Raw genomic sequence first — 25,786 nt, 5'->3', positions numbered from 1 at the left:
AAAACTATACGCTAAACAGAAGTAGCCTACTGTCTAATGTATTTCTTGAATCTCGCATGGCTCACCGAATTGACATCTTCTGGTGTTTTTCCCTGGAGTAAAGTACATGGATCTGAGGAAGTGACATATGCAGAGGGCCGAGCTCTGACGTGGCCAGCCGAAGTTCTTCGCCACCCCACCACATCCACCCACAATCCAAGGCTAGACTACTGGAAGCCTTGGAAAAATCAGCTTTCACAATCACTTTATAATTAGGACTCAATCAATCACTTTCCCCTCATTTCTTCTGTGTTCAGCCATATTCCCCATATCTGGCCAAAACCACACAGGAATACACACCACAGATTTTAAGGTGTATGATAGAGGTTTGTAGGATGTTTTGATTGCTCCGTTTTACTGTTTCTTCTTTTGTACCGTTTCCCCAAAGCCTTTTTGATTTGATTTGATTTAGCTGTTTTCAAGTGTACGATGACTTTCATTAATTGTGCGTTATAAACTTTATAAAGTGTATATATTATATATATTTCGTTATTTAAGATATTTTGACACATACCTTTCAGACTTCATGGTAGTATCTGTTTATGGTGTCATTTTGCTTTAGCTATTCATCCATGATCCATGTTTAGGCGTTCCAACATTATCTTATGGAGGTGATTTGACCATAAATGTCACTCAAGTCAGGCCAAGGGTTCTCTCTTCATATCTTCACCCTCTTAGGGCTCTATTCAATCTGTAACTCTGAAGTGTTACAGATTCCACAATATAAATGTTAAGATCATTTCCGATTGAACCGACATAAGCAGCGTTTACCGTGAATACAGTCTCCGCTAAAGCAAGAACATTGCCTTTAAATTACAATCATGCTGTAAAGCTGAATTTCCTCGATGTGGATTAAATAGAGCCCTCAGTTTCTTTTCTGATTGCTATGTCTTCTTAAGCACTATCAGTGGAAACTTAAAGGTACTACATGTAACAATTCAACAACGAACCGTCTCTTGTTGTCAAATTGACTGGGGTCAGCAAATCTGTTGTTGTCAAATGGACTGGTCTGTTGTTGAATTGACAATACAAGATTTGCTGGCTTCAGTCAATTTGACAACAAGAGATGGTCTGTCTTTTGATAGCCAATACGGCTGCACCATTTGAATGCAATTTTGTGGAGGCAGAATGTAAAACAAATTGAAATAAATATTGTGAAACTATCATTTCACTATAACTATACATATATTAAGGACATTTTCTGAAATTACAATGGAAAAATATTACATATAGCCCTTTAAGTCCCCACACGGAAACTCCCTGCCACGGGGGGGGGGGCAAGATGGATCTAAATCCTCAGTCTGTGTTGACATGTTCCAGCAGTCACACCACTGAATTACAGGACTCTCCTCTTCTATTCTAATCACCATTTACTTATCTTACATGTACACCCAGATGTAAGAAGTATGTGATCTGTGGCAGTATACATGACCTGTTGTCTCCCAAAGCTAATGCAAAGATGGTTCGTTTTGTGAATGGTCTACTATCAGTGGACCAGTTGCTGTTATGTTTTTTGTTTTTACTTTTCTTTTGGAAACCTACAGTAAATATACTGGTGTTCAAGACCTGATCCGATGAATAATCAGATTGTGTCTACAACTCTACATTCTTCAAAGCTCTGTTGTACACAATTATAACGCAATTATTTTTTATCCATTAATCATTCATGATATCAATATGATATTCATAATATGCTAATCTGTTGACATTGGACCAATTACCCATTGTAATGTTTAGAGAGACATACAAAATGTCACATTTTGTGGGTGTGTATATATGCACTATATTGGCTGACTAAAAGCTTTGACAGCTATACTCCATCATAAGACATAAATTCTGGAGCTGCCTATCTGAAGAGAGAAAGCCTCAAGTAAATCAGGGAACGAGTGAGCTTGTCATGTCAGATAAGCAGTAGTGGCCCAATGCTTTGCCACCGTTAAGTAAATGTCAGATAAGCAGTAGTGGCCCAATGCTTTGCCACCGTTAAGTAAATGTCAGATAAGCAGTAGTGGCCCAATGCTTTGCCACCGTTAAGTAAATGGCGAAACGCCATGCCAACAGCCATTTAAATTTAGTCGGCAAAACTCGCCCATCCGGATGGGTCGTTCTCTTCTGAACTACTGTCGAGCTCTTTTACTGTTTGTAATCGTAGCATAAGAACCTTTGTAGCCATGGCCTTCAACTGTCTTTTTTTAAATGGCCTACTGTTTTATAATCGGCCGTGCCTGTGGAAATTTGTCTCATTTTGAAAATGTAAGATACACTGAATATTTTTTCTTTTTTCTTATTTGCTCTGTGTATTTCTTTGTGTTTGGGTGAGCACCAAGCAGACCTGAAGGTCATTTTGTGTGTGATCCATTTTGGATGCTTATTGTAAGTTGTGTGCAGGGAAGAAGTTGTTGCTCTGATTTGTATCATTTACAGAATGGTGATATGTTAGAGTTCAATTTGTACAAATAGTGTATGTTGTGATCCTAACATTGCCTTCAAAGGTAATATTTTAGTGGTCATTGTAAGTGTTTAGTTGAAATGTAATACATTTTGTTCAGCCTGCTTTCATCCTGCCATTGGACTGCAGATAGTGGACCTTTGGTAGTAGTATGACAACTGTGTGCCTTTTTTGTTCAGTCTGGTTTAGTTGTGTTATAGTGTAGTGTTTTGATGCTTATGGAAGGAAGAGGTCTGGACATGGGTGTTTCATTCATGTCACCCAAAGTCAGATCCCAACACAGGAGAAGGAAAAACTTGTGGCCTAGATGTAAAATAGGGTCACTGTTAGCAAACACCACCAGTGATATGTTATGACTATCTGGAACAGCTACTGGTGGACAATAATGTTTGGACCAGCAGTTTATCATTGTTTTGTAATGTTTTAATTTTGCAAATGTGTGTAAATTAAGTATAGTTCTTGTGATTTGATGCTTGCATTTTTTACAATTCTTTTTTGCAAGAAAATGCCAAATAAAAAAGTTAAATTTGATGTTGCTTTTTCATTGTCATCTTTATACAAAATATTTAAAAGAAAAATTTACAGCAGAGAATTTAAAACATACGAGTGCATTTCAGTGGCTAAGGCATGACTGAAAATAAATTTAATTCACAACAGCTAAAATATGACTGGGGGAAAGGAGATAATTCTCCCCGCTAACCACTGTTATGCTGGAGTGAGTAGAACAGTAGCTCCAGATTTCCATAGAGAGCATGCTTGGTGGGAGGAGGTTCAACAAAATAGTCTAGACATGTAGAAACAGCAGATTTCATTTGAATGCCTTTACTGTTACCAGATTGGAAAATGTTATTTTCTAGAGCTACATTATAAAACACTATTTTTCCAGTACAACAATATTATTTAAATATTTTTCAATAAAATATACCAATCATCAAATTGTAAAGAAAATATGGTTTATTTTAAAATATTTAATGGCTGAGGCATGAACACATGGCAACATAATGAATGCGGAGTATATTAAAATCAATAAATACAATATTTTATCTACACATGCAATAACAAGGCAAAGAAAAAAGCTATTTCTCTCCGTATGTAACGGTTAGGTGAACAATGAGTTATACCATACATACATTTTCACATTGGATCTTAGATCGAATGACAAAGTACCAACTGTATTACACTATACCAGTAAATTCTGCAACTATTGAGCACTGCATGTGGAGTCAGAGACCACAGCAATATCTTATGACAGAGTGCCCTCTTGTGGTGAGTCTACATATGAGTGACAGTGGAAAACAGAGGACTTACAAAGCACTACTTTGAACAATTTCAAGTCAATTTTCACAAATCATTTTACAAGGAGTGGCACTTAAGTTCATGATCAAGGAATTGCAGTCAACGTACATCACAATTTAAAAGAAGTTAAAACGGTATTGAGATCAAGAGAAACAAACCGATGCAGAAATATCATGGCCATTCTTTACAATGACCGTACAAGTATCTACTACTAATATGCGATTTAAACCTGTATTTTCAATGCTTTTGGCTTTAAATCCAACACATTTACAACTAACATTTCTGGAGTGTGAGTCCCCATACAACCTTGGCATATCACTACACATTGTTCAGTTTCTGTTGTGTACCTGAGTCAAGAGGACAATGACAAAAACTCCCTCTGTCCAACCGGGTTTCAAATTCAAAGGAAAGAAATGTCATTATTAATATATGAACAGATTCTCAATAATCTGTCGAAGCCACGTCCCTGGGGGAAAAAAGACTGCTAATCAAGGTAGGTACAAAGAAAACGCATTAACAAAGTTACATTTTTGTTTTGACACCTTACGATGGGGTCATGGTCTGTTTGTAACGTAACAAGAACGTTGTACAAGAGGCGGCAGCAAATCAAGTCTATGAGGTAGTGCCAATTAAGTACTTCATTGCACTAAATATCAAGGAGTGTAATATATATATATATATATATATATATAACTGTATATGACTTGGATCACTGTCTTCTCTGCCCAATCAATATGCTATTGTCTGGAAATGTTAATAGTATGGATATGAAAAAAATACAGATTAGGCTAGGAAAATTCTGATGGGCACATATACTCCCTTAATTTTAAGTATGACATTAAAAAAAGGATACTGTCACTTTAAAATATACAAGCTATTCACAGAATGAACAATAAGGCTTAACCATGAAACCACTACCACTGGTGGTATTAAAACAATTAGAAAAAATAATTACAAATATGATAAATGTTAAATGTTCATCCGTCAATGTTAGCACTACATTGTACATTACTGTACATTTACTGTACATTCCAAGATTACGTACACATCAGACTGTTATATATTATAAGACCATCAATAAACCAGGAACTAAAGCAATTTGGAGATATTCTTACTTTAAAAAAATCATTACTTCATTTACTACAATACAGTGAAATGTATGACATGGAGCCCTGTAATACTGCAATGCAACTTCAAGATTCACATTCGTTAGCTTTAGCACAAACCACAGAATTAAACGCTTTAGTCTCCACCTGACGTATTTAGCTACAAAATGTATGTACGAGGGGAATCGTAAGTCAAGTACGCCCCGACGACAGTTACTGCTGCTGCACAATAAGTCTCAAACTACTCCTTGCGAGACATTGCAGCTTAAGAACACAGTGTAAAGTTAGGCTTACTCTACGCTGTACCCAGAAACAAGGAAATGCTTAGATCCACACAATAAGACTGGAGGCAAGCGCAAACGACCATGCGAGGTTCAAAGGCTTGGCTGTACACAGGCCACATGACGCATTCTCCCTCTCTCTTTAGATTCACTAGATGCCTGTGCATGGGACCAAGGTGAGCCCTCCCCTTACAATATACAGCGCTTCCAGACCTGTCACAACTAGCGCAGCAAAAATGCTATCCATTATGGCACAGAGGGTAAAGGATATAGGGTGTGGTGTTGCAGCTGCTACGTGAGGATGTGCGCCGTGGAGGGGATGGAAACAAACTCGCGCAGGATGTTCTTGGCCGTCTCCAGGTTGTTCTGGGCGATCATCAGGGCCTTCTGGATGTCCTGGAACGAATAGCCCTGGCTCATCAGACGCTCTATCTCCCCGTTGATGGGTAGCTCCGCACCAGGAACTGGAGAGGGCCCTCCGGATGCTCCTCTGGAGCCCGCTGATGGATTGACAGCGGCGGACAGGGCCTCTGGGGTGAGAGGGCGGGGCTGCCGGTCTGAGTTGACCCGGCGGGGGAGGGGCTTAGGAGGGCGCTCGGGGTCCTGACCTGGTGCAAACATAGCTGAGAGAGGAGAGAGATGGTGTTTGATAACTATAACTCTGTTATAGCAAGAGAGTGAAAGGATTGAAAACACTAATGCTAAGCTACATACAGGGATCCATGGTAGACAGGCTGTCCATGGAGAGGCACCTGAAGGCAGCCGAGGTGCCGGTGACATCAGAGAGGGTGCGCCTGGCGGGGGTCGGGGGAGCCTGGGGTCGGGGGTAGTCATAATCATACACATCCTTTGCCTCAATCTCCTCTACTGCGAGGTGCAGGGGAACCGCAGGGGGCGGAATGAGGTAGTCTGGATGGAAACCAGAGAATTCAAGGGATAAAAAAAAAGATTAAGTGATTTTAATACCCCAAATACAGAATATACATTTTCTATGTGCTGAGATGCATGATAACTGGCTTAACAGATAACCTGATCAATGGTGGGGATCAAAATGAACTGTTATCCAATCGTGGCCACATTCATTGCGATAGTAGGTTTCTGGGCAGGTATAGCAAAAGTTTTTTTTGTGATTCAAGCCCAAGTTAGATGATGGATTTCTGATTGTACAAAGGCATGACTTATGTAACTTGATGTGCAATCAGAAAGGTGAGAAAAGAGATCCTTAATTCATCTCTATGTACCGGACTCTGGGGGCTGCTGTGGCAGGGACAGGGCGGGCAGAGGCTCTGCAGCACTAGCCTGGGCCTTGATGTTACACATGGACTCATACACCTGAGGGTCCTCACAGTCCACATCACACACCACAGTTCTAGGAGAGAAGGAAGGTGAGAGAGAGAAAAAGAGGCAGGGATGGATAAACAGAGAGGGAGAGATGGCGGGCAGAGGGAGGGGCATCAGAAAAACAGTAGTCATGACCCTGTACTGATTTTAAAGATTTAAACCATTCAGGAAATACATACATATTTCTAGGATGGTACAATCATAATCCACTGGGCCACCTCGTAGTGACAGTCTTGAGTGCTCACCGTGAGTCGTGGTCAGTGGTTTGGGGCGGTGGTGGCACGACAGCCCCCGCCATGGCCCAGGAGGGTCCTCCTGAAGGGAGAGAGGTGGGGCTCATGTATTCGTTCTCCTCGTCACTCCCAGAAGACTTCTCACCAGTAGACACCCGTTGAGGTGTCCTAACAGACAGACACACAGTCAGACACTGAGGCAGGTAATACATATGACGCACTTGAATTCCTGATCAATCATACCATGAGACACAAACAAGGAATATAGCCACCCGGTTCACAAAAATGGTTTGCTCCTACAGACAGTGAGTCACGTGGCCGTGGCTTGCTATATAAAGCAGGCAGACAGGCATCAAGGCATACAGTTACTGTTCGACAACGTTAGAATGTGCAAAACAAGTGACTTAAGCGACTACTTAGTGCCAGGCGCGCAGGTTCCAGTATCTCAGAAACGGATTTTCACGCACGACAGTGTCTAGGGTTTACCGAGAATGTTGCAACAAACAAAAAACATCCAGTCAGCGACAATCCTGTGGGTGAAAACAGATTTTTATTTATTTTTATTTCACCTTTATTGAACCAGGTAGGCAAGTTGAGAACAAGTTCTCATTTACAATTGCGACCTGGCCAAGATACAGCAAAGCAGTTCGACACATACAACGACACAGAGTTACACATGGAGTAAAACAAACATACAGTCAATAATACAGTATAAACAAGTCTATATACGATGTGAGCAAATGAGGTGAGAAGGGAGGTAAAGGCAAAAAAAGGCCAAGGTGGCAAAGTAAATACAATATAGCAAGTAAAACACTGGAATGGTAGATTTGCAATGGAAGAATGTGCAAAGTAGAGATAAATATAATGGGGTGCAAAGGAGCAAAATAAATAAATAAATAAAATAAATACAGTAGGGAAAGAGGTAGTTGTTTTTGTGCTAAATTATAGGTGGGCTATGTACAGGTGCAGTAATCTGTGAGCTGCTCTGACAGTTGGTGCTTAAAGCTAGTGAGGGAGATAAGTGTTTCCAGTTTCAGAGATTTTTGTAGTTCGTTCCAGTCATTGGCAGCAGAGAACTGGAAGGAGAGGCGGCCAAAGAAAGAATTGGTTTTGGGGGTGACCAGAAAGATATACCTGCTGGAGCGTGTGCTACAGGTGGGTGATGCTATGGTGACCAGCGAGCTGAGATAAGGGGGGAGTTTACCTAGCAGGGTCTTGTAGATGACATGGAGCCAGTGGGTTTGGTCGACAAGTATGAAGCGAGGGCCAGCCAACGAGAGCGTACAGGTCGCAATGGTGGGTAATATATGGGGCTTTGGTGACAAAACGGATTGCACTGTGATAGACTGCATCCAATTTGTTGAGTAGGGTATTGGAGGCTATTTTGTAAATGACATCGCCGAAGTCGAGGATTGGTAGGATGGTCAGTTTTACAAGGGTATGTTTGGCAGCATGAGTGAAGGATGCTTTGTTGCGAAATAGGAAGCCAATTCTAGATGTAACTTTGGATTGGAGATGTTTGATGTGGGTCTGGAAGGAGAGTTTATAGTCTAACCAGACACCTAGGTATTTGTAGTTGTCCACGTATTCTAAGTCACAGCCGTCCAGAGTAGTGATGTTGGACAGGCGGGCAGGTGCAGGCAGCAATCGGTTGAAGAGCATGCATTTAGTTTTACTTGTATTTAAGAGCAATTGGAGGCCACGGAAGGAGAGTTGTATGGCATTGAAGCTTGCCTGGAGGGTTGTTAACACAGTGTCCAAAGAAGGGCCAGAAGTATACAGAATGGTGTCGTCTGCGTAGAGGTGGATCAGAGACTCACCAGCAGCAAGAGCGACATCATTGATGTATACAGAGAAGAGAGTCGGTCCAAGAATTGAACCCTGTGGCACCCCCATAGAGACTGCCAGAGGTCCGGACAGCAGACCCTCCGATTTGACACACTGAACTCTATCAGAGAAGTAGTTGGTGAACTAGGCGAGAAACCAAGGCTGTCGAGTCTGCCGATGAGGATGTGGTGATTGACAGAGTTGAAAGCCTTGGCCAGATCAATGAATACGGCTGCACAGTAATGTTTCTTATCGATGGCGGTTAAGATATCGTTTAGGACCTTGTGCGTGGCTGAGGTGCACCCATGACCAGCTCTGAAACCAGATAGCATAGCAGAGAAGGTATGGCGAGATTCAAAATGGTCGGTAATCTGTTTGTTGACTTGGCTTTCGAAGACCTTAGAAAGGCAGGATAGGATAGATATAGGTCTGTAGCAGTTTGGGTAAAGAGTGTCCCCCCCTTTGAAGAGGGGGATGACCGCAGCTGCTTTCCAATCTTTGGGAATCTCAGACGACACGAAAGAGAGGTTGAACAGGCTAGTAATAGGGGTGGCAACAATTTCGGCAGATAATTTTAGAAAGAAAGGGTTCAGATTGTCTAACCCGGCTGATTTGTAGGGGTCCAGATTTTGCAGCTCTTTCAGAACATCAGCTGACTGGATTTGGGAGAAGGAGAAATGGGGAAGGCTTGGGCGAGTTGCTGTGGGGGGTGCAGTGCTGTTGACCGGGGTAGGAGTAGCCAGGTGGAAAGCATGGCCAGCCGTAGAAAAATGCTTATTGAAATTCTCAATTATAGTGGATTTATCAGTGGTGACAGTGTTTCCTATCTTCAGTGCAGTGGGCAGCTGGGAGGAGGTGTTCTTATTCTCCATGGACTTTACAGTGTCCCAGAACTTTTTTGAGTTAGTGTTGCAGGAAGCAAATTTCTGCTTGAAAAAGCTAGCCTTGGCTTTTCTAACTGCCTGTGTATAATGGTTTCTAGCTTCCCCGAACAGCTGCATATCACGGGGGCTGTTCGATGCTAATGCAGAATGCCATAGGATGTTTTTGTGTTGGTTAAGGGCAGTCAGGTCTGGGGAGAACCAAGGGCTATATCTGTTCCTGGTTCTAAATTGCTTGAATGGGGCATGCTTATTTAAGATGGTTAGGAAGGCATTTAAAAAAAAAAAAAACAGGCATCCTCTACTGACGGGATGAGATCAATATCCTTCCAGGATACCCCGGCCAGGTCGATTAGAAAGTCCTGCTCGCTGAAGTGTTTCAGGGAGCGTTTGACAGTGATGAGTGGAGGTTGTTTGACCGCTGACCCATTACGGATGCAGGCAATGAGGCAGTGATCGCTGAGATCTTGGTTGAAGACAGCAGAGGTGTGTTTAGAGGGCTAGTTGGTTAGGATGATATCTATGAGGGTGCCCATGTTTAAGGCTTTGGGGAGGTACCTGGTAGGTTCATTGATAATTTGTGTGAGATTGAGGGCATCAAGCTTAGATTGTAGGATTGCTGGGGTGTTAAGCATGTTCCAGTTTAGGTCGCCTAGCAGCACGAGCTCTGAATATAGATGGGGGGCAATCAGTTCACATATGGTGTCCAGAGCACAGCTGGGGGCAGAGGGTGGTCTATAAGCAGGCGGCAACGGTGAGATCCTTGTTTTTAGAGAGGTGGATTTTTAAAAGTAGAAGTTCAAATTGTTTGGGTACAGACCTGGATAGTAGGACAGAACTCTGCAGGCTATCTTTTCAGTAGATTGCAACACCGCACCATTGATGAGAGGTTGAAAGAGAATGACAAGAACCATGCAAGCTAACATGCGTGTCACAAACCGACCAATAATGGCGCAGTATAACAGTGGTGTGTAGAACGGCATCTCAGAACGCACAACTCATCGATCTTTGTCTTGGATGGGCTATTGCAGCAGACGACCACACCGAGTTCCACTCCTGTCAGCTAAAAACAAGAAGACCCGGCATCAGTGAGGCCTCCCGAGTGGCGCAGTACCACTAGAGATTCTGGGTTTGAGTACAGGCTCTGTCGAAGCCGGCTGCGACCGGGAGACCCATGGGGCGGCACACAATTGGCCCATCGTCGTCGATGTTAGTGGAGGGTTTGGCCGGGAGGGATTTCCTTGTCCCATCCCGCACTAGCGACTCCTGTGGCGGGCCGGCCGCAGTGCACGCTGACACGATCACCAGGTGTATGGTGTTTCCGCCGACACATTGGCGCGGCTGGCTTCCAGGTTAAGTGGGCCTTGTGTCAAGAAGCAGTGCGGCTTGGTTGGGTCGAGTTTTGGAGGACACATGGCTCTCAACCTCTCCCGAGTCCGTACGGGAGCTGCAGCGATGAGACAAGACTAACTACCAATTGGATAGCACGAAATTGGGGAGAAAAAAGGGCCAAAAAAACCAAGGACTGGAAAATAATTCCTGGTCCGACAAATCCTGGTTCATGTTCCATCATGCTGATGGCAGAGTCAGGATTTGGCGTAAGCAGCATGAGTCCATAGCCCCATCCTGCCTGGTGGTGTACTGGTGTGGGGAATGTTTTCCTGGCACCTGAGCGACTAATCAAAATTTAGCATCTACATTACATCCACACATATTTGATCCATATCTATACAAATGCCATACCTGATTGCCAAGGAGTAGATAGCGTTGGTCGCTGCCAGTGGCTTTGCTCTGGGGATGCAGTCACTGTCACTGGGCCCGTTGGTCTGTGGCAGGGCCTTGGCAACAGGCCGGGGAACCATGTAGTTGGAGGCCCAGTTGGGCTCCGGAGGGGTGCATGGCAGGGGTCTCCTTTGGAGCCGGCCCTCTGTGGGTCCAAGGGGAGAGGGACGCTCGGGTGGGGGAGGTGGGGGTAACTCTCGCAGGGCAGGAGGGAGAGGCAAAGGTTTGTCTCTGTGGAGGGCTGCAATCTGGGGAGAGCACACATTAATATGACTGAATGCAATTTATAATTGGAAATTAATTTGAAGTCGTTCTGGATTAGAGTGTCTGCTAAATTAGTTAAATATAAATGTCACATGACATGCATGTTCACACCATTATATACATAAGAAAACTTGAATTTGATTAAGTGATTGATGGATTAGGTCCTCCACTTGCCTTGGGTGTGGCTCCTTGGCCCAGGGCCCCTGGGGAGCTGGGAGGCCTCTGCGGCACCAGGTCCAGCCGGGGGGGCACGGGGGGCAGTGGCGTCACAGGGGAGGGTGGACGCTCTACCTGAAAACACACAGGGGAGACATTAAAACAAACTAGAGAGGTCAGACTGTTTCTACAACTTATAGAGGAGCTGTTTTTGTTGTTGTTGTTGTTGTTGTTGATTTACTGGGTGGTGTATCTGATTGGCGAATTCTGAAAACAACCAAGTCTTTTATAGATTGCCTTTTCACATTGAGCACATAAGGAAACAATTATGTTGTGAGATGGTGTGTGTAGGAGAAAGAGAGAGAACATGACAAAGTCTGACTGATTCCAGATGGTGGCTGGGGGTGAGGAAGTTTTGCCTTGGTGCAGGCCAGCCTGCTCATGTTGAGGTGGGGGTCCTCCAGGCGCTCGTCATCGTCCTCATCGTTGCTCGGGGAGACTGACAGGGAGCCCCCTCCATCCGCCCCGTAGGGTCCCTGGAAGCTGGCGAAGGAGGCCCCGCTGCCGTTGTTCTTGGGGCGGAAGGGGTCCACCACGATGGGCTCTGTGCCTTTAATCTCACAGCGGCAGAATGGACAGCCCTGCCCCTCCGACTCCTAAAGACAGATTTTTTTTTTAAATTAATTAAAAAATAAAGGAGAGGAAGAGGGGAGAGTAACAGTACAGGACCAAAATAGAGTAAATCCAGATCAAATGTATAAAATACGTGAGTGAAACAGACACTCCTTCAGGGTGAAGCAACTCTGGGACCAACCTGCCAGGCAGTGAGACAGGAGGTGCACATGAGGTGGCTACAGGGCTCGATCTTCACGTCCTTGTCATTCTCGGCACAGATCTTACACAGCTGGAATGTGGAGCCCATCTCACAGTAGAGCTCGTACTGCTCCTGTAAAACAGAGAAGAGAAAGGAGACAACAGAAATGTCAGAATATCTCAGCGCATGCATACTACAATTGAACAAATATTTCCTTTTCTGATTTTAGGAAACAGCCATCTATACAGACAGCATTCTGACTTGAGAAAGACGGACATAAATCGGAATAAGTACACAAACGTACGTTTAGGGCGTTGTAAGCTATGGAAAATTACAGTAAGCAAACTTTTGAGTCACACAAGTGAATCTGAAGTCTGAATTACAAACTGTACTTTGTGGACGTGAGTGTCTGACCTGTGTGACTTTGATGTGGTCCTGTGGGGAGGGCTCACACAGGCCTGTGAGGTCTGGGTTCTGGGTCCGGCCATCTGGGAACAGGTAGCTGGACAGAGAGAGCAACAAGCCAAAACATTTCAATGGCCAGTTGAAGCCACAGGCTGTATGATTTCCTGTTATTTCAACTAATGTGCAAGTCTGTGGTGACTTTAGTTTATAGTCTTAGAAACTGATTTCAACCACTTTCAGAGGAAACTTCATAACAGATTCAGCAAACGCCTTCACTGAACCAGAGAAGGTAGTAGTTGGTCATTCTTTCATCTTGGCTATGTCATGGTACTCACAATCCCTCCCTGTATCCGTCAATGAGGGCCTGGAAGAGTGGCTTGTTGTGGGGGATAGTCTGCAGAATGTTCCCATCTGCAGTGACGTAGCCAATGGCCCACTGGCCCAGCCGAGTGCAGCTCAGTCTAAAGATATAGCTGGGACAGAGGGAGATGTGTGGTGTGTGAGGGCCTGTCGTAATTTGCAAACCGGTTGTACATGTAGAATGATCCCTGAAATACAGCACGCCGAATGAACGGCAGACGAACGGTAGATCCAGAAGGCGAGGTCAGTACAGCTGCCTCAAAGCTGGGACCGAGAGACTGAAAAACAGCTTCTATCTCAAGGCCATCAGACTGTTAAATAGCCATCACTAGCACATTAGAGGCTGCTGCCCTATATACAAAGACTTGAAATCACTGGCCACTTTAATAATGGAACACTAGTCACTTTAATAATGTTCACATATTCTGCATTACTCATCTCATATGTATATACTGTATTCTATTCTACTGAATCTTAGTCTACGCCGCTCTGACATTGCTCATCCAAATATTTACACTACCGTTCAAAAGTTTGGGGCCACTTAATGGCCTAACATCAAATTGATCAGAAATACAGTGTAGACATTGTTAATGTTGTAAATGACTATTGCAGCTGGAAACGTCTACATAGGCCCATTATCAGCAACCATCATTCCTGTGTTCCAATGGCACTTTGTGTTAGGTAATCCAAGTTTATAATTTTAAAAGACTAATTGATCATTATAAAACCTTTTGCAATTATGTTAAAACAGCTGAAAACTGTTGTTCTGATTAAAGAAGCAATAAAACGGGCCTTTAGACTAGTTGAGTATCTGGAGCATCAGCATTTGTGGGTTCGATTACAGGCTCAAAATGGCCAGAAACAAAGAACTTTCTCCTGAAACTCCTCAGTCTATTCTAGATCTGAGAAATGAAGGCTATTCCATGCAAGAAATTGCCAAGAAAGTGAAGATCTCATACAATGCTGTGTACTACTCCCTTCACAGAACAGTGCAAATTGTCTCTAACCAGAATAGAAAAAGGAGTGTGAGGCCCAGGTGCACAACTGATACAACGGGTACTATTTAATGAAGCTGCCAATTGAGGACTTGTGAGGAGTCTGTTTCTCAAACTAGACACTAATGTACTTGTCCTCTTGCTCAGTTGTGCACCGGGGCCTCCCACTCCTCTTTCTATTCTGGTTAGAGCCAGTTTGCACTGTTCTGTGAAGGGAGTAGTACACAGCTATGTATGAGATCTTCAGTTTCTTGGCAATTATTAGCATTGAATAGCATATATATATATATATATTTTTTTTTTAATCAGCCGTTTCCAGCTACAATAGTAATTTACAACATTAACAATGTCTACACTGTAATTCTGATCAATTTTATGTTATTTTAATGGACAAAAAACAAGGACATTTCTAAGTGACCCCAAACTTTTGAACGGTAGTGTATATATTCTTAATTCCATTCCTTTAGATTTGTGTGTAGTTTGTGTATTGCTGTGAAATTGTTAGATTTTACTTGTTAGATATAACTGCACTGCTGGAGCTATAAACACAAGCATTTCGCTACACCTGCAATAACATCTGCTAAACATGTGTAAGTGACCAATAAAATTGGATTTGAGATCAACCTTCAGTGCGGTGTGTGTGGTCAATAAGGGGAGTTGTGAGTGTATTTGGATGGTCTGTGTGCCTCACTGTTTGTGTGTTAGTGTGTATGGAAGTGCATGGAAGTGTGTGTATGTCATGTGTATTTGTGTGTGTGTGTGTCTCACCTGCCAGGCTTGTGGATGAACCTCTGAAGCCGGGCCTTGACCTCGTCGTAGGTGAGGAAGGCCATGTACCCGGAGTGTGTGACAGCCAGACTGTTCCAGTTTCTCAGGAGAGATGACCACGGCTGCACAATACAACACACAAACCACGGTCAAAACATTGACAACAAATCATAATCCTAGTTGATAATAAAAAAAACACTTGTGTTCCCACTGGGATTCAATGCCTCTGACCCGATTATGGGGAATAAGTCACTGGCTTACTAGTGCTCTCCCATAATGTCCCTAGGAGAGCAGCATCACGTCATGGCAGGCTTTTTTTTGCAATTCTCGACTTGAGTGGGTTGAGTCACTGAAGTGATCTTCCTGTGCGGCTTTGCGCCCCCTCAGGCTTGTGTGGTGGAGGAGATCTTTGTGGGTAGTAAGTTGGTGGTAGGCCTGTTACAGTGACCTGTCACGAGTCATGACATTCAAATTCCACGTGACCGTTTAGTCACGGTATTTAGGCTTCTCCAAGCTCTGATGGTCATTAGTAGCCTACCAAACTTGTTAACTGCCTGGTACTCAGCATTCCATTGTCCCTCTAATCACTCTGACATCAATACAAATGTAATCAAAAATCTAATCAAACACTTGATGAGAGCCCATGAGCTCATGTTGCGCAACATTTCTATATGCTTTGCAATTGCTTGAGAACAGAGTGATGGCCTCTATTAAAAAGAGGAGGATCCCATCAGCTTTCTATAGGCTAGGCCTACTATATATATATATATATATATATATTTCTCAGCTTTCCTAATATTAAGCACATTGCTTCTCTTTACAACAGGAGTTTAGCCTACCTGACTGGCATTAAAATTAACCACGTGAAAAGCATCCTCCATTCGCTATTTAAGTGGATAGGTGACAGATATTTTTCCAGCTGCCCGTTTCGAGACAGCGCATGATAATGGTCCATTCTAAATCAAAACAAATTCAACACGTATTATTTAGAAAATACCAGATTAATACAAAAAAAAAGTCTGATGGGTGACAATAGCCTATCACTTGTGAATTACAGTTGAAGTCGGAAGTTTACATACACCTTAGCCAAATACATTTAAACTCAGTTTCACAAGTCCTGACATTTAATCCTAGTAAAAATTCCCTGTCTTAGGTGAGCTAGGATCACCACCATATTTTAAGAATGTGAAATGTCAGAATAATAGTAGAGAGAATGATTTATTTCAGCTTTCATTTCTTTCATCACATTCCCAGTGGGTCAGAAGTTTTGCCTTTAAATCGTTTAACATCGGTCAAGCGTTTCAGGTAGCCTTCCACAAGCTTCCCACAATAAGTTGGGTGAATGTTGTCCCATTCCTCCTGACAGAGCTGGTGTAACCGAGTCAGGATTGTAGGCCTCCTTGCTCGAACACACTTTTTCAGTTCTGCCCACAAATTTTCTATGAGATTGAGGTCAGGGATTTGTGATTCCCAACACTGACTTTGTTGTCCTTAAGCCATTTTGCCACAACTTTGGAAGTATGCTTGGGGTCATTGTTCATTTGGAAGTCCCATTTGCGACCAAGCTTTAACTTCCTGACTGATGTCTTGAGATGTTGCTTCAAAATATCCACATAATATCCACAAAGCACCCCCACAACATGATGCTGCCATCCCTGTGCTTCACAGGTGAGATGGTGTTCATCAGCTTGCAAGCTTCCCCCTTTTTCCTCCAAACATAACAATGGTCATTATGGCCAAACAGTTCTATTTTTGATTCATCAGACCAGAGGACATTTCTCCAATAAGTACGATCTTTGTCCCTACGTGCAGTTGCAAACCGTACTGTGGCTTTTTTTTATGGCGGTTTGGAGCAGTGGCTTCTTTCTTGCTGAGTAGACTTTCAGGTTATGTCGATAGAGGACTCGTTTTACTGTGGATATAGATATTTTGGACCTGTTTCCTCCAGCATATTCACATGTTCCTTTGCTGTTGTACTGGGATTGATTTTCACTTTTCACACCAAAGTACGTTTATCTCTATCAGACAGAACGTGTCTCCTTTCTGGGCGGTATGATAGCTGCATGGTCCCATGGTGTTTATACTTGCGTACTATTGTTTGTCCAGATGAACGTGGTACCTTCAGGCATTTGGAAATTGCTCCTAAGGATGAACCAGACATGTGGAGGTCTACAATTTTTTGTCTGGGGTCTTGGCTGATTTTCCCACGATGTCAAGCAAAGAGGCACTGAGTTTGAAGGTAGGCCTTGAAATACATCCACAGGTACACCTCCAATTGACTAAAATTATGTCAATTAGCCTATCAAAAGGCTTCTAAAGCCATGACCTCATTTTCTGGAATTTTCCAAGCTGTTTACATCAAGTCACAGTCAACTTAGTGTATGGCACAATCAACTTCTGACCCACTGAAATTATAAGCTAAATAATCTGTCTGTAAACAATTGTTGGTAAAATTACTTGTGTCATACACAAAGTAGATATCCTAACTGACTTGCAAAAACTATAGTTTGTTAACAAGAGATTTGTGGAGTGGTTGAAAAACGGGTTTTAATGACTCCAACCTAAGTGTATGTAAACTTCCGACTTCAACTGTACTGTATATATTATGATGCCCAGCTTAAAGCAAACAGCGCATTATTTTTTTGAGACTTTTTAAACTTATAGCTCATGTAGCCTAGCTCATAGGCCTATATGTTTCGATAATGTTTGTATCACAACTAAAGTGGCCAAATAACTTCTTAAAATAAAGCACATTAATCTGTTTTACAAAGGGTGTAGAACCTAAAAATGGCATACATACGCAGTGCTTGAGTTACAAGTTTGGAGTTTCACCATAAAAATGCACCTTTATAATAAAAGCAATAGATGCTTATTCGCATTTGTGGTCACTTTTGAGAATGGTACTTTCCTGCTAATGGAACGTTAGCAGACGTGTGAGCATTGCTGTGCTTATAATGTGAAGAAATAGCCTAATTGTTTATCTTAAAATGTTGATAAACTTTGTCATCGGTTGCGTCAGGCTCATTGCTTAAAACAGTTTTTTTGATGCTAGTGGTTGTATTAATTTGGGATCTATTGCATCCCAGATAATATTTTGAATATTTATTTCTCGCACAAAATAGAGTAGATCAACTTTTGTACTATGGGGTATAGTAGATTAATATAGGCTAATGCTTTTGCTGTTCGTTAGGCCTAATCATCTTGTTGGCTGACGAAAAGTAAATGTGGACAGTTCTTCCAATATCTTCAATATGCGCCTCGGGAATTAGATAAGGACGCGCCCTGATGTGTCTGTCTTCCCTTGTAGCCTGTGAGAAAGACCCGATCACGTGATGGAGAGGTGCTTCGGCAGGCAGCTGGGAGAAGCAAATTATATTTAATATATAGAGCCTAGGGGCACTGGCTGCAAAAGGCACAGATTTTTTTAGGGGGCATTAAGGCCACACAAAGGGGATGAAGCCGGAAAATTTGAGGCATTATCAAGTGCTTGTCAAATTGTGAGTGAGGGAGTGATGAAGTATTTACAGCCTGCGCAACAACAAAAAGTAGAGCTCATGCCTTTCATGCAATTTTTTTCAAATCACCATGCGTCACATCATGCAGCTTTAGAAACTATTAAAAATCTAAACCTATAGCCCAACATTTGTATCACAACTAAAGTTACATAAATAACAGAATAGGCGCATGTGCGCACTCCCTCAAATAATTTGGAGAAAATATCCTTTCTATTTTATTCAGCTATGTTCAATTGTATTCTTTATACTATAAAATAATGCCACGGAATTCTAAGCAAATCTTGTCTGCTAAATGAACTAGTGTAGCCCACAGGCATTTGGCATAACCAGATCAGGACCTAACATAAGGACAACTCAGTATGCTATTCTGTTCTTCTGAAATAGACTGCCATTTCTTCATATCATGTTTCTTTAGACCTGTTTAAAATAAATCATGGATTTATTGTGATGGTGAAGGCTATATTACATGGATTTATTAGACTTTAAAAAGTAGATGGTCCAAAGGCCTGCATCAGTGACTTGTAGGCTATGCTTGGAAGCCAGGAGATGCTAAATGTGTTTATGTAAATGAAAGGTCAATTACCATGAGACCGGCAGTTATTTGCTTGACAATCATCGGCTGACAAAATATCATGACCACCAGCCCTGGTCTGTTGATTTCCCACTAGTGGTGTGGGGGCTGTGCTTTGGCAAATTGGGTGGGGTTATATGCTGCCTGGTTGGCTCTGTCCATGGGTATCGTCGGAGTATCTATTCTGCAATAGTCTATGTGCCGGGGAGCTAGGGTCAGAGTGTCCTATCTGGTGAAATTCTCCTGTCTTATCTGGTGTCCTGTGTGAACTTAAGTATGCTCTCTCTAATTTTCCCATATTTCTCTCCCCTCCTGAAGGACCTGAGCCCTAGGACCATCTGGCCGGATGACTCCCGTCTGCCCCCGTCCCCAGTCCACCTGTTCGTGCTGCTGATCCAGTTTATGCTGTTTCGCCTGTGTCTATGAAACCCTGATCTGTTCACCAGACAAGCTATCTTGTCCCGGACCCTCTCCCTCCCGCACCTGCTGTCTTGACCTCTGAATGTTCAGCTATGAAAATCCAACTGACATTTACTCCTGAAGTGCTGACCTGTTGTACTCTACAACCACTGATTATTATTTGACCCTGCTGGTCATCTATGAACTTTTGAACATCTTGAAGAATAATCTGGCCTTAGTGGCCATGTACTCTTATAATCTCTACCCGGCACAGCCAGAAGATGACTGGCCATGCCTCAGAGCCTGGTTACTCTCTTGGTTTCTTCCTAGGTTCCAGCCTTTCTAGGGAGTTTTTCCTAGCTACTGTGCTTCTACATCTGCATTGCTTGCCTTTTTGGGTTTTAGGCTGGGTTCTGTATAAGCGCTTTATGACATCTGATGATGTAAAAACAGCTTGATAAATGCATTTGATTTTGTCCTTCACCTGATATTTACTATAACTGTGGTCACCAACCATGGTCTGGAGAGCTACAGGGCGTGCATGATTTTGTTCCAGCCCAGCTCTAAATCCCCTCAATGTCTTGATGATTAATTGATTATCATGTTCAAGCTGATGCGTTAGTGGTGGGCTGCAACAAAAGCCAGCATACCCAGTAGCTCTCCAGGGCCACTGGCTGGTTACCACTGCTGCACTACATTGGTTAAACATTTATAAGCATCTCCAGTTCAATTCTCAAGGCTAATTTGAGGAAGTAATTTTGGTTTCAGTCTGCCGGGAGTCAGGCTGTGGAAACACTTGTGGCCTCTGTGCACACACAGTCGAGGGAACTACTGTAAAGGCCACGCACAGTCAGAATACTGAACACGTACTGACTGAACTTTAACCATCCCACCCTAAATAATGATACAGCAGCTATTTCTACCTTTGTACTCACATGTCCTTATGGCCTAAAAAAAGTACCCATGGTTGAAATTAACCACCCACACAGTGGTGTCACAGGCCTTTCCTTAGCCACCTCCAACAGTTTTGTTAACTTCTACAGTGAACTCTACATAGCAGTTGAGCTCTGTATAGATTTGGCGCCCCAGAGAGAAAACAACTTTGTGACTGTAGAAGGTAATAAAGTTGCCGTTGTGCTTAAAGCTAGAATCCTTAGTTGCTACATCTATTTTTGGAAACGTCCAATGGCAGAGACGCAAGTTGCTTAGGGTGGTACCTTAATTATTAAATCAATGACTCGGTGACCATGTCAAAGTAAGTGGTCCTGAATGCACTTACTGTAAGTCACTTTGTATTATTTTAGCAGATGCTCTCACCCAAAGTAATATGATAGTGAGTGATTCAGGAAAGGAATGGGGAGCAGTGAAAGCACATTCCCTATATATTGGTGGTGGAATGGAACTATTTTGGTCGTGGATGAGTTGAGTTTCCCCCATTCAATCTAAAGTGTTTTAGGCACCTGGAAAAGCGTTATACAAATGCATCCATCACCATCATTACTTGAGTTGGAGAAACTTAAATGCAAATGCATGCAAATCATTACCTGGAAGAGCCTGGTGAAGATGTCAAACTCGAAGACAGAGATGTAGTCGTTGCAGGTGAGGTCGATGGTAGACTTGAGAGCCATGGCTTCCAGGCCTGAGCTGATTGGGTGGAACTCATGAAGAGACTGGCGGAACGTCCTCCATGGAACAATGGTCCTACAGAGGGGAAAGCGTTTAGTGATACAAAAGTTGTATTTATCCCCAGGCATGTTTTGGTTAAGCGTTTAATTTGAAGGACATTTTATATAATAGATGAGCCACAAAAAAAAAACTCACTTATCACCAAAAGACCTTCTCCAGAACTCAGCGGCGTCAGCTTTGGTGATGCGGAAGTTGTCTCCTTGGAACAGGCCATTGGGAAAGATGGCTTTTAGCTCAGCCAGCATGTGGCTGAATATCAGCGACAGCTTGGTCAGGTTTCGCCTATGGAGAAAGGGTATCTTATATCTCATCTTAGCAAATCAGGTCCTCAAACAAACCTCATATATCCCTGAGGTTGACTAATGGTAATGCATTCTCTTGACTTTGGCACCCCCTGGTCAAACAATTAGGCTAGGTAGTATAAGCCTAGCCGCTTAGGATTGGATACTAAATTCACATTAGTCTACTAAACTAATACCTTTGAGTGGGGACTGGTATGCAATACCAACTGGAGTATTCACTACAGGCGATCAAAGGGAAAGTGCAATAGAGAAGCAATTGCGTTTGACTCAATTACATTCATCTTACTTGCTCACCCATTCAGTTGTAAGAAAGTGTGATGAGGTTCTTAGAAGTGTAATCTGTGTGGTGGTATATGCTGGATACAGCCTGGTGGGTTTATCTTTAGACCACAAAAGTTTACACAGGGTCTAAACATATATTTTTTTACATTCCTCCGAATACTTGTTAAGATGTTCACCCTAAGAAAAAAACTATTTTTCCGACCAAACTATTTCATGTTGTATACAAGTACTAGCACGTCCATTTCCTATAATGGCTCATGCATTTGTGCTACTTGTGAGTAAGAAGAATCACTGATAGCATCATTGCTTTCACAGAACTAGAATGAGATTACAGTTCTATGAATGCTTCACTGAAACCTAAAGTAAACAGGATGGGTTTTAGCTTAGTAGTGTCTTTTTGATTAAAAGAGGAAATATACCCTAAACAGATCTGGTCATCATTTAGCCTAGTGGTTCTTGCATCACTCAGCTTTACAGAACATTAGCTGTACCTAAATAACGAAAAATGTCCAATTCCCATTTTCTAGTATTTTTTTTGTGTGTAAATGGTTATAAATCGTTAAAAATAACACAACATGTACTTTATTCATAGGACATTGGATTGAGGTGTGGGGTAGTTTCTTGGAAGAAATTCAAAACACTGATCACACAGCATCTACCACTAGGGCGTTCCTATTTTTAAGCTTCACTCAAGAGTAGGTTAACACTGCTGAGACATGCATAAATGCTCTTATACCTCCCCGCAAGTGGTCAAAATCACTTGAGAAACTCTTTGAAAATAAGATATACCAGTCACCTTGATACCGAGAAAAGAAACCTTTGATAGGAACTAGGCCTACTATTCAAGTGGTTCTAGCCTTAAAGCTGAACAACAAAAAGCAGAAACAGACTGGCACCCAGCAGGCTCAATATCCTCCTACATTTTACCTGGGCTGAGAGTTCTCCTCATACATGCGCTCCTTTGCCTCCTTGAACAAGCTCATGGTCTGCTTGATCTTATTGGTCAGGTTCTCCATCACCACCCGGAAGTACTCGTTCTCCCCGAGAATCTCCATCTTGCCCTCGTAGCGGGACAGGATGGTGCGGAGGTGCTGGTAGGTGTCTGGCAGCAGGTCCAGGATGTAGGGGGGGCTGTTCTTCAGGGCCACCTTAGGGTTCTGGCAGAGACGTACCACCTGCGTGGGAAAGGGAGGATGAGACGAGGTCAGAGGACCCTGGATGTGTTTCTCCAACGTGCATCTGTGTGAAATTAAACTTTTTTTTATTTTTTATTTACAGTCTGGTTGATGTTTATATTTCAGCTGGTTCACCCAACCAGGCCTAGCCAGTACCTTGCTAGTGTCTCAACTGTCCTTTTTGAAAGTACACCAAGTAGTCCTTATCAACTTTGTTTATAAGCACTTCACTATACCTGTAATAACAGCTGCAAAATAAGTGTACCCAACCAATAAAATTTGATTTGTAGAAAATATAGTTTATATTTTTACCACACCAGCAGTAGGAAAGGGAACAGACCATTTTGAAGGCCTATAATTTCTTCAAGTTGTGTCAAATGTAAAATACACGTGAAAAAAAAAAACCTTTTAGGCCTACTTGGTATTGTTGTAATATCTGAATAGGCCATTTGACACATAGAACTGGTACGCTTGTGTTCATTCAAACTGGAGTGAGCGAGCAAAAGAGGAAGAGTGTAATAACCACCTGATGGTTAGTTCATCAGACTTTGAAAACAGACTTTGTTGTGAAACTGAATAAGTGTTTTCCTGCCAAAGACAACTTGTACACTCTGCTTAAGTCAAAATTGCCCAATCAGCATAATTTGTAATTGTGGCCATTTGGGGAACAATGTATTGGAGCCCATTTTATAAATAAAAAAAATGTCTGAATATGTTACCTTCTTTTTGCAGAATAAATAGTTGTGCCTTAGCATGATCAGTCTTGTGGTAATTGCTCACCGCATATGAAAAGTACACCGTCCAATTGTTTTGCTATTGCTACACTATGGACATTTGCAAAGCTTGAATTTCATATTCTGAGTATTCTGGCTATTTAAATGGACAATTGCACTACCTATTAAAATGACTTAACATAAGACCTGAGGAAATTAGATGGGTTGTTACCTACCTTATCCATAAGTTTCCAGCATTTCTCCACCATTTTCTTGTCTACCACCGCAGGTTGGGGAGGCTGGAGAGGCTGGTGATTGGGCTGAAATGCGTCCTTCATCAAGCCGATGAGACCCGCGCCCCTCCTCGGATTTCCTGCCATGCTTCTGTCGCCGGCCGGGGGAGAGCCCCGGGGCTTGGAGGCCGTCAATGAATGACAATTCTGGGCACGTATTTAGTAACCACGGTAGTTGCCTATCTCTATTGTTCTCGAATAAAGACAGTAATAACCACACAAATATCACAAGACGAATTAATGGATGGTAAGCTTGCTAGCTAGCTGATTTAAAGTCTTCATCTGCCCTCTCCTTTCGTCGGAAAAGACAGGCGTTTGCATAGTTCAACCTCCTGCCTGGTTGTTCAATTTGTGACCCGTCTGTTATATTTGTGGACAGGCTTGGATGAACACAGGGCACACGCAAATACAAAAGCGTATTGATTAAAAAATAATAATAATATCAAGCTAAGTATACTGCCTAATTTCTTCAGACTTCTAGCTAAATAGGAGCGTAGCTAGCTTGCTACTATTTGTCTGTTTTCTTCCTATGTTTCAGTTTTTTCCGCCTGTAGAGCAAATCGGGTAACTTCCGGTTTGGAATGTAGCTTCAAACGTAAAAAAAGTATATATATATATATATATATATATATATATATATATATATATATTTTTTAAGTCTTCTTCTATTGTATTATGGAGGTCGCAAACAAACGTTAGATGTGCATGTCGCCACCTACTGTGTGTCCATCTACTGTTCTGGAGCATTAATTTTCTCAATTAAGATAGTATTAACTCCGGTGTCCTCTCTCTGGCCTACTTTTGAAAAAGGTCAAAGGTAATCAAGAAAAAACGAGAGAGGGAACGTGGACTTGAAATGCGCTCCTATGAAATGAGACTGGCAAATTACGTTTACTGGGTGGAATCCCAAAATAAATGTATAAAGTGATACAAACGAATTTGCAAGACATTTTATACATGAAAGGATACGTAGCATAATGTTTTTAAATGTTTGTATGCTTTTCTCATTCCAGAAAACGATAGTTGATTTAAAGGGGGTGTGGCAGATTTCAAAACTTTTCAGTGAAGGACTCTGGTAGGATACACTTGTGCTTCCTTGCCTAAAGGAGGGAATCGAGGAGTGAATGGTTGTCTTCCATTTGCCTACCAACGAATTGATACACTCTTCGATCACTTATGGGTTTTCGGGTCACAAAGGAGAGAGGAAAGAGTTTTTCTCAAAAGAGAAATCCCCACTGTGACAAAAAGGAGAGGGGGAACAGAAGAAAAAATTGCCGTACCAACTAACCCTACACTCTTTAAAACCTTACCACTATTCCACTACTTTGGCCCTATCTGATCCTACACCAAGCCGGCAGCCTGTGAGGACTGGACACTATCGTTCAATACACCTTGTAGCTCTTCTGCAGAAAAACCTTGTAAACCGAGTACTTTTCTACAGCTGCCACCAGAACATCTATTTTCTGTGATTTACATCAAATTTCTGCGGTCAACCATAACTATGAACGCTAAGAAGCCAACCTTACTGAAGCATATGTTATTCCTATCCCTCTATTGGCCTGGGTACCCCTACAGGTAACACACACAGCTTTTTCCACCAATACTACACATCCCAGGAGGTTGGTGGCACATTCATTGGGGAGGAGGGACACGGGGTAATGGCTGGAGTGGAAGAAGTGGAATGGTATTAAATACATCAATACCATGTATTTGATGTCATTCTATTCGCTCCATTCCGGTCATTATTATGAGCCATCCTCTCCTCTGTAGCCTCCAGTGCTACACATTCCTTTGTTTCATGCCCTCCTGCACACTTCTCACAACTAGGTATCTCCCTCCTACACACTGCTGCA

General features: G+C 42.5%; 2 protein-coding genes across 6 annotated transcripts in view; one reads left to right on the top strand and one right to left on the bottom strand.

The window, feature by feature from the left end:
• Positions 1–3,019, top strand: part of mcama (melanoma cell adhesion molecule a) — a 65,218-nt gene extending 62,199 nt beyond the window's left edge. For 2 of the 4 annotated variants that reach the window (XM_036937509.1, XM_021623679.2), the window contains exon 16: positions 104–3,019. In XM_036937509.1, coding sequence (XP_036793404.1) covers positions 104–124 — 21 coding nt within the window. In that variant the 3' untranslated portion in view covers positions 125–3,019. Of the gene's footprint in view, positions 1–98 lie in introns of all 4 variants that reach the window. The other 2 variants (XM_036937510.1, XM_021623680.2) reach the window with 1 other exon arrangement.
• A 400-nt stretch (positions 3,020–3,419) lies between these two features.
• LOC110537552 (E3 ubiquitin-protein ligase CBL) lies at positions 3,420–24,515 on the bottom strand. Of its 2 annotated transcripts, none has more exons than XM_021623678.2 (15): positions 23,877–24,515; positions 22,680–22,927; positions 21,304–21,450; positions 21,027–21,183; positions 14,998–15,119; positions 13,210–13,347; positions 12,884–12,971; positions 12,470–12,601; positions 12,075–12,311; positions 11,674–11,790; positions 11,197–11,483; positions 6,758–6,913; positions 6,413–6,540; positions 5,886–6,080; positions 3,420–5,794 (listed from the first exon to the last, which is right to left on the bottom strand). In XM_021623678.2, exons 1-15 carry the CDS (start codon positions 24,018–24,020, stop codon positions 5,463–5,465), a joined length of 2,628 nt encoding a protein of 875 aa, XP_021479353.2. In that variant the 5' UTR covers positions 24,021–24,515; the 3' UTR covers positions 3,420–5,462. The 2 variants fall into 2 exon arrangements, with proteins under 2 accessions (XP_021479353.2, XP_036793403.1); XM_036937508.1 differs by having other exon boundaries at positions 5,618–5,794; positions 5,924–6,080.
• Positions 24,516–25,786: the final 1,271 nt, after the last annotated feature.

The sequence above is a fragment of the Oncorhynchus mykiss genome, chromosome 12, assembly GCF_013265735.2.
Source record: "Oncorhynchus mykiss isolate Arlee chromosome 12, USDA_OmykA_1.1, whole genome shotgun sequence".
Classification (NCBI taxonomy): Eukaryota; Metazoa; Chordata; class Actinopteri; order Salmoniformes; family Salmonidae; genus Oncorhynchus; species Oncorhynchus mykiss.
This window is presented reverse-complemented; position numbering and strand designations above follow the sequence as displayed.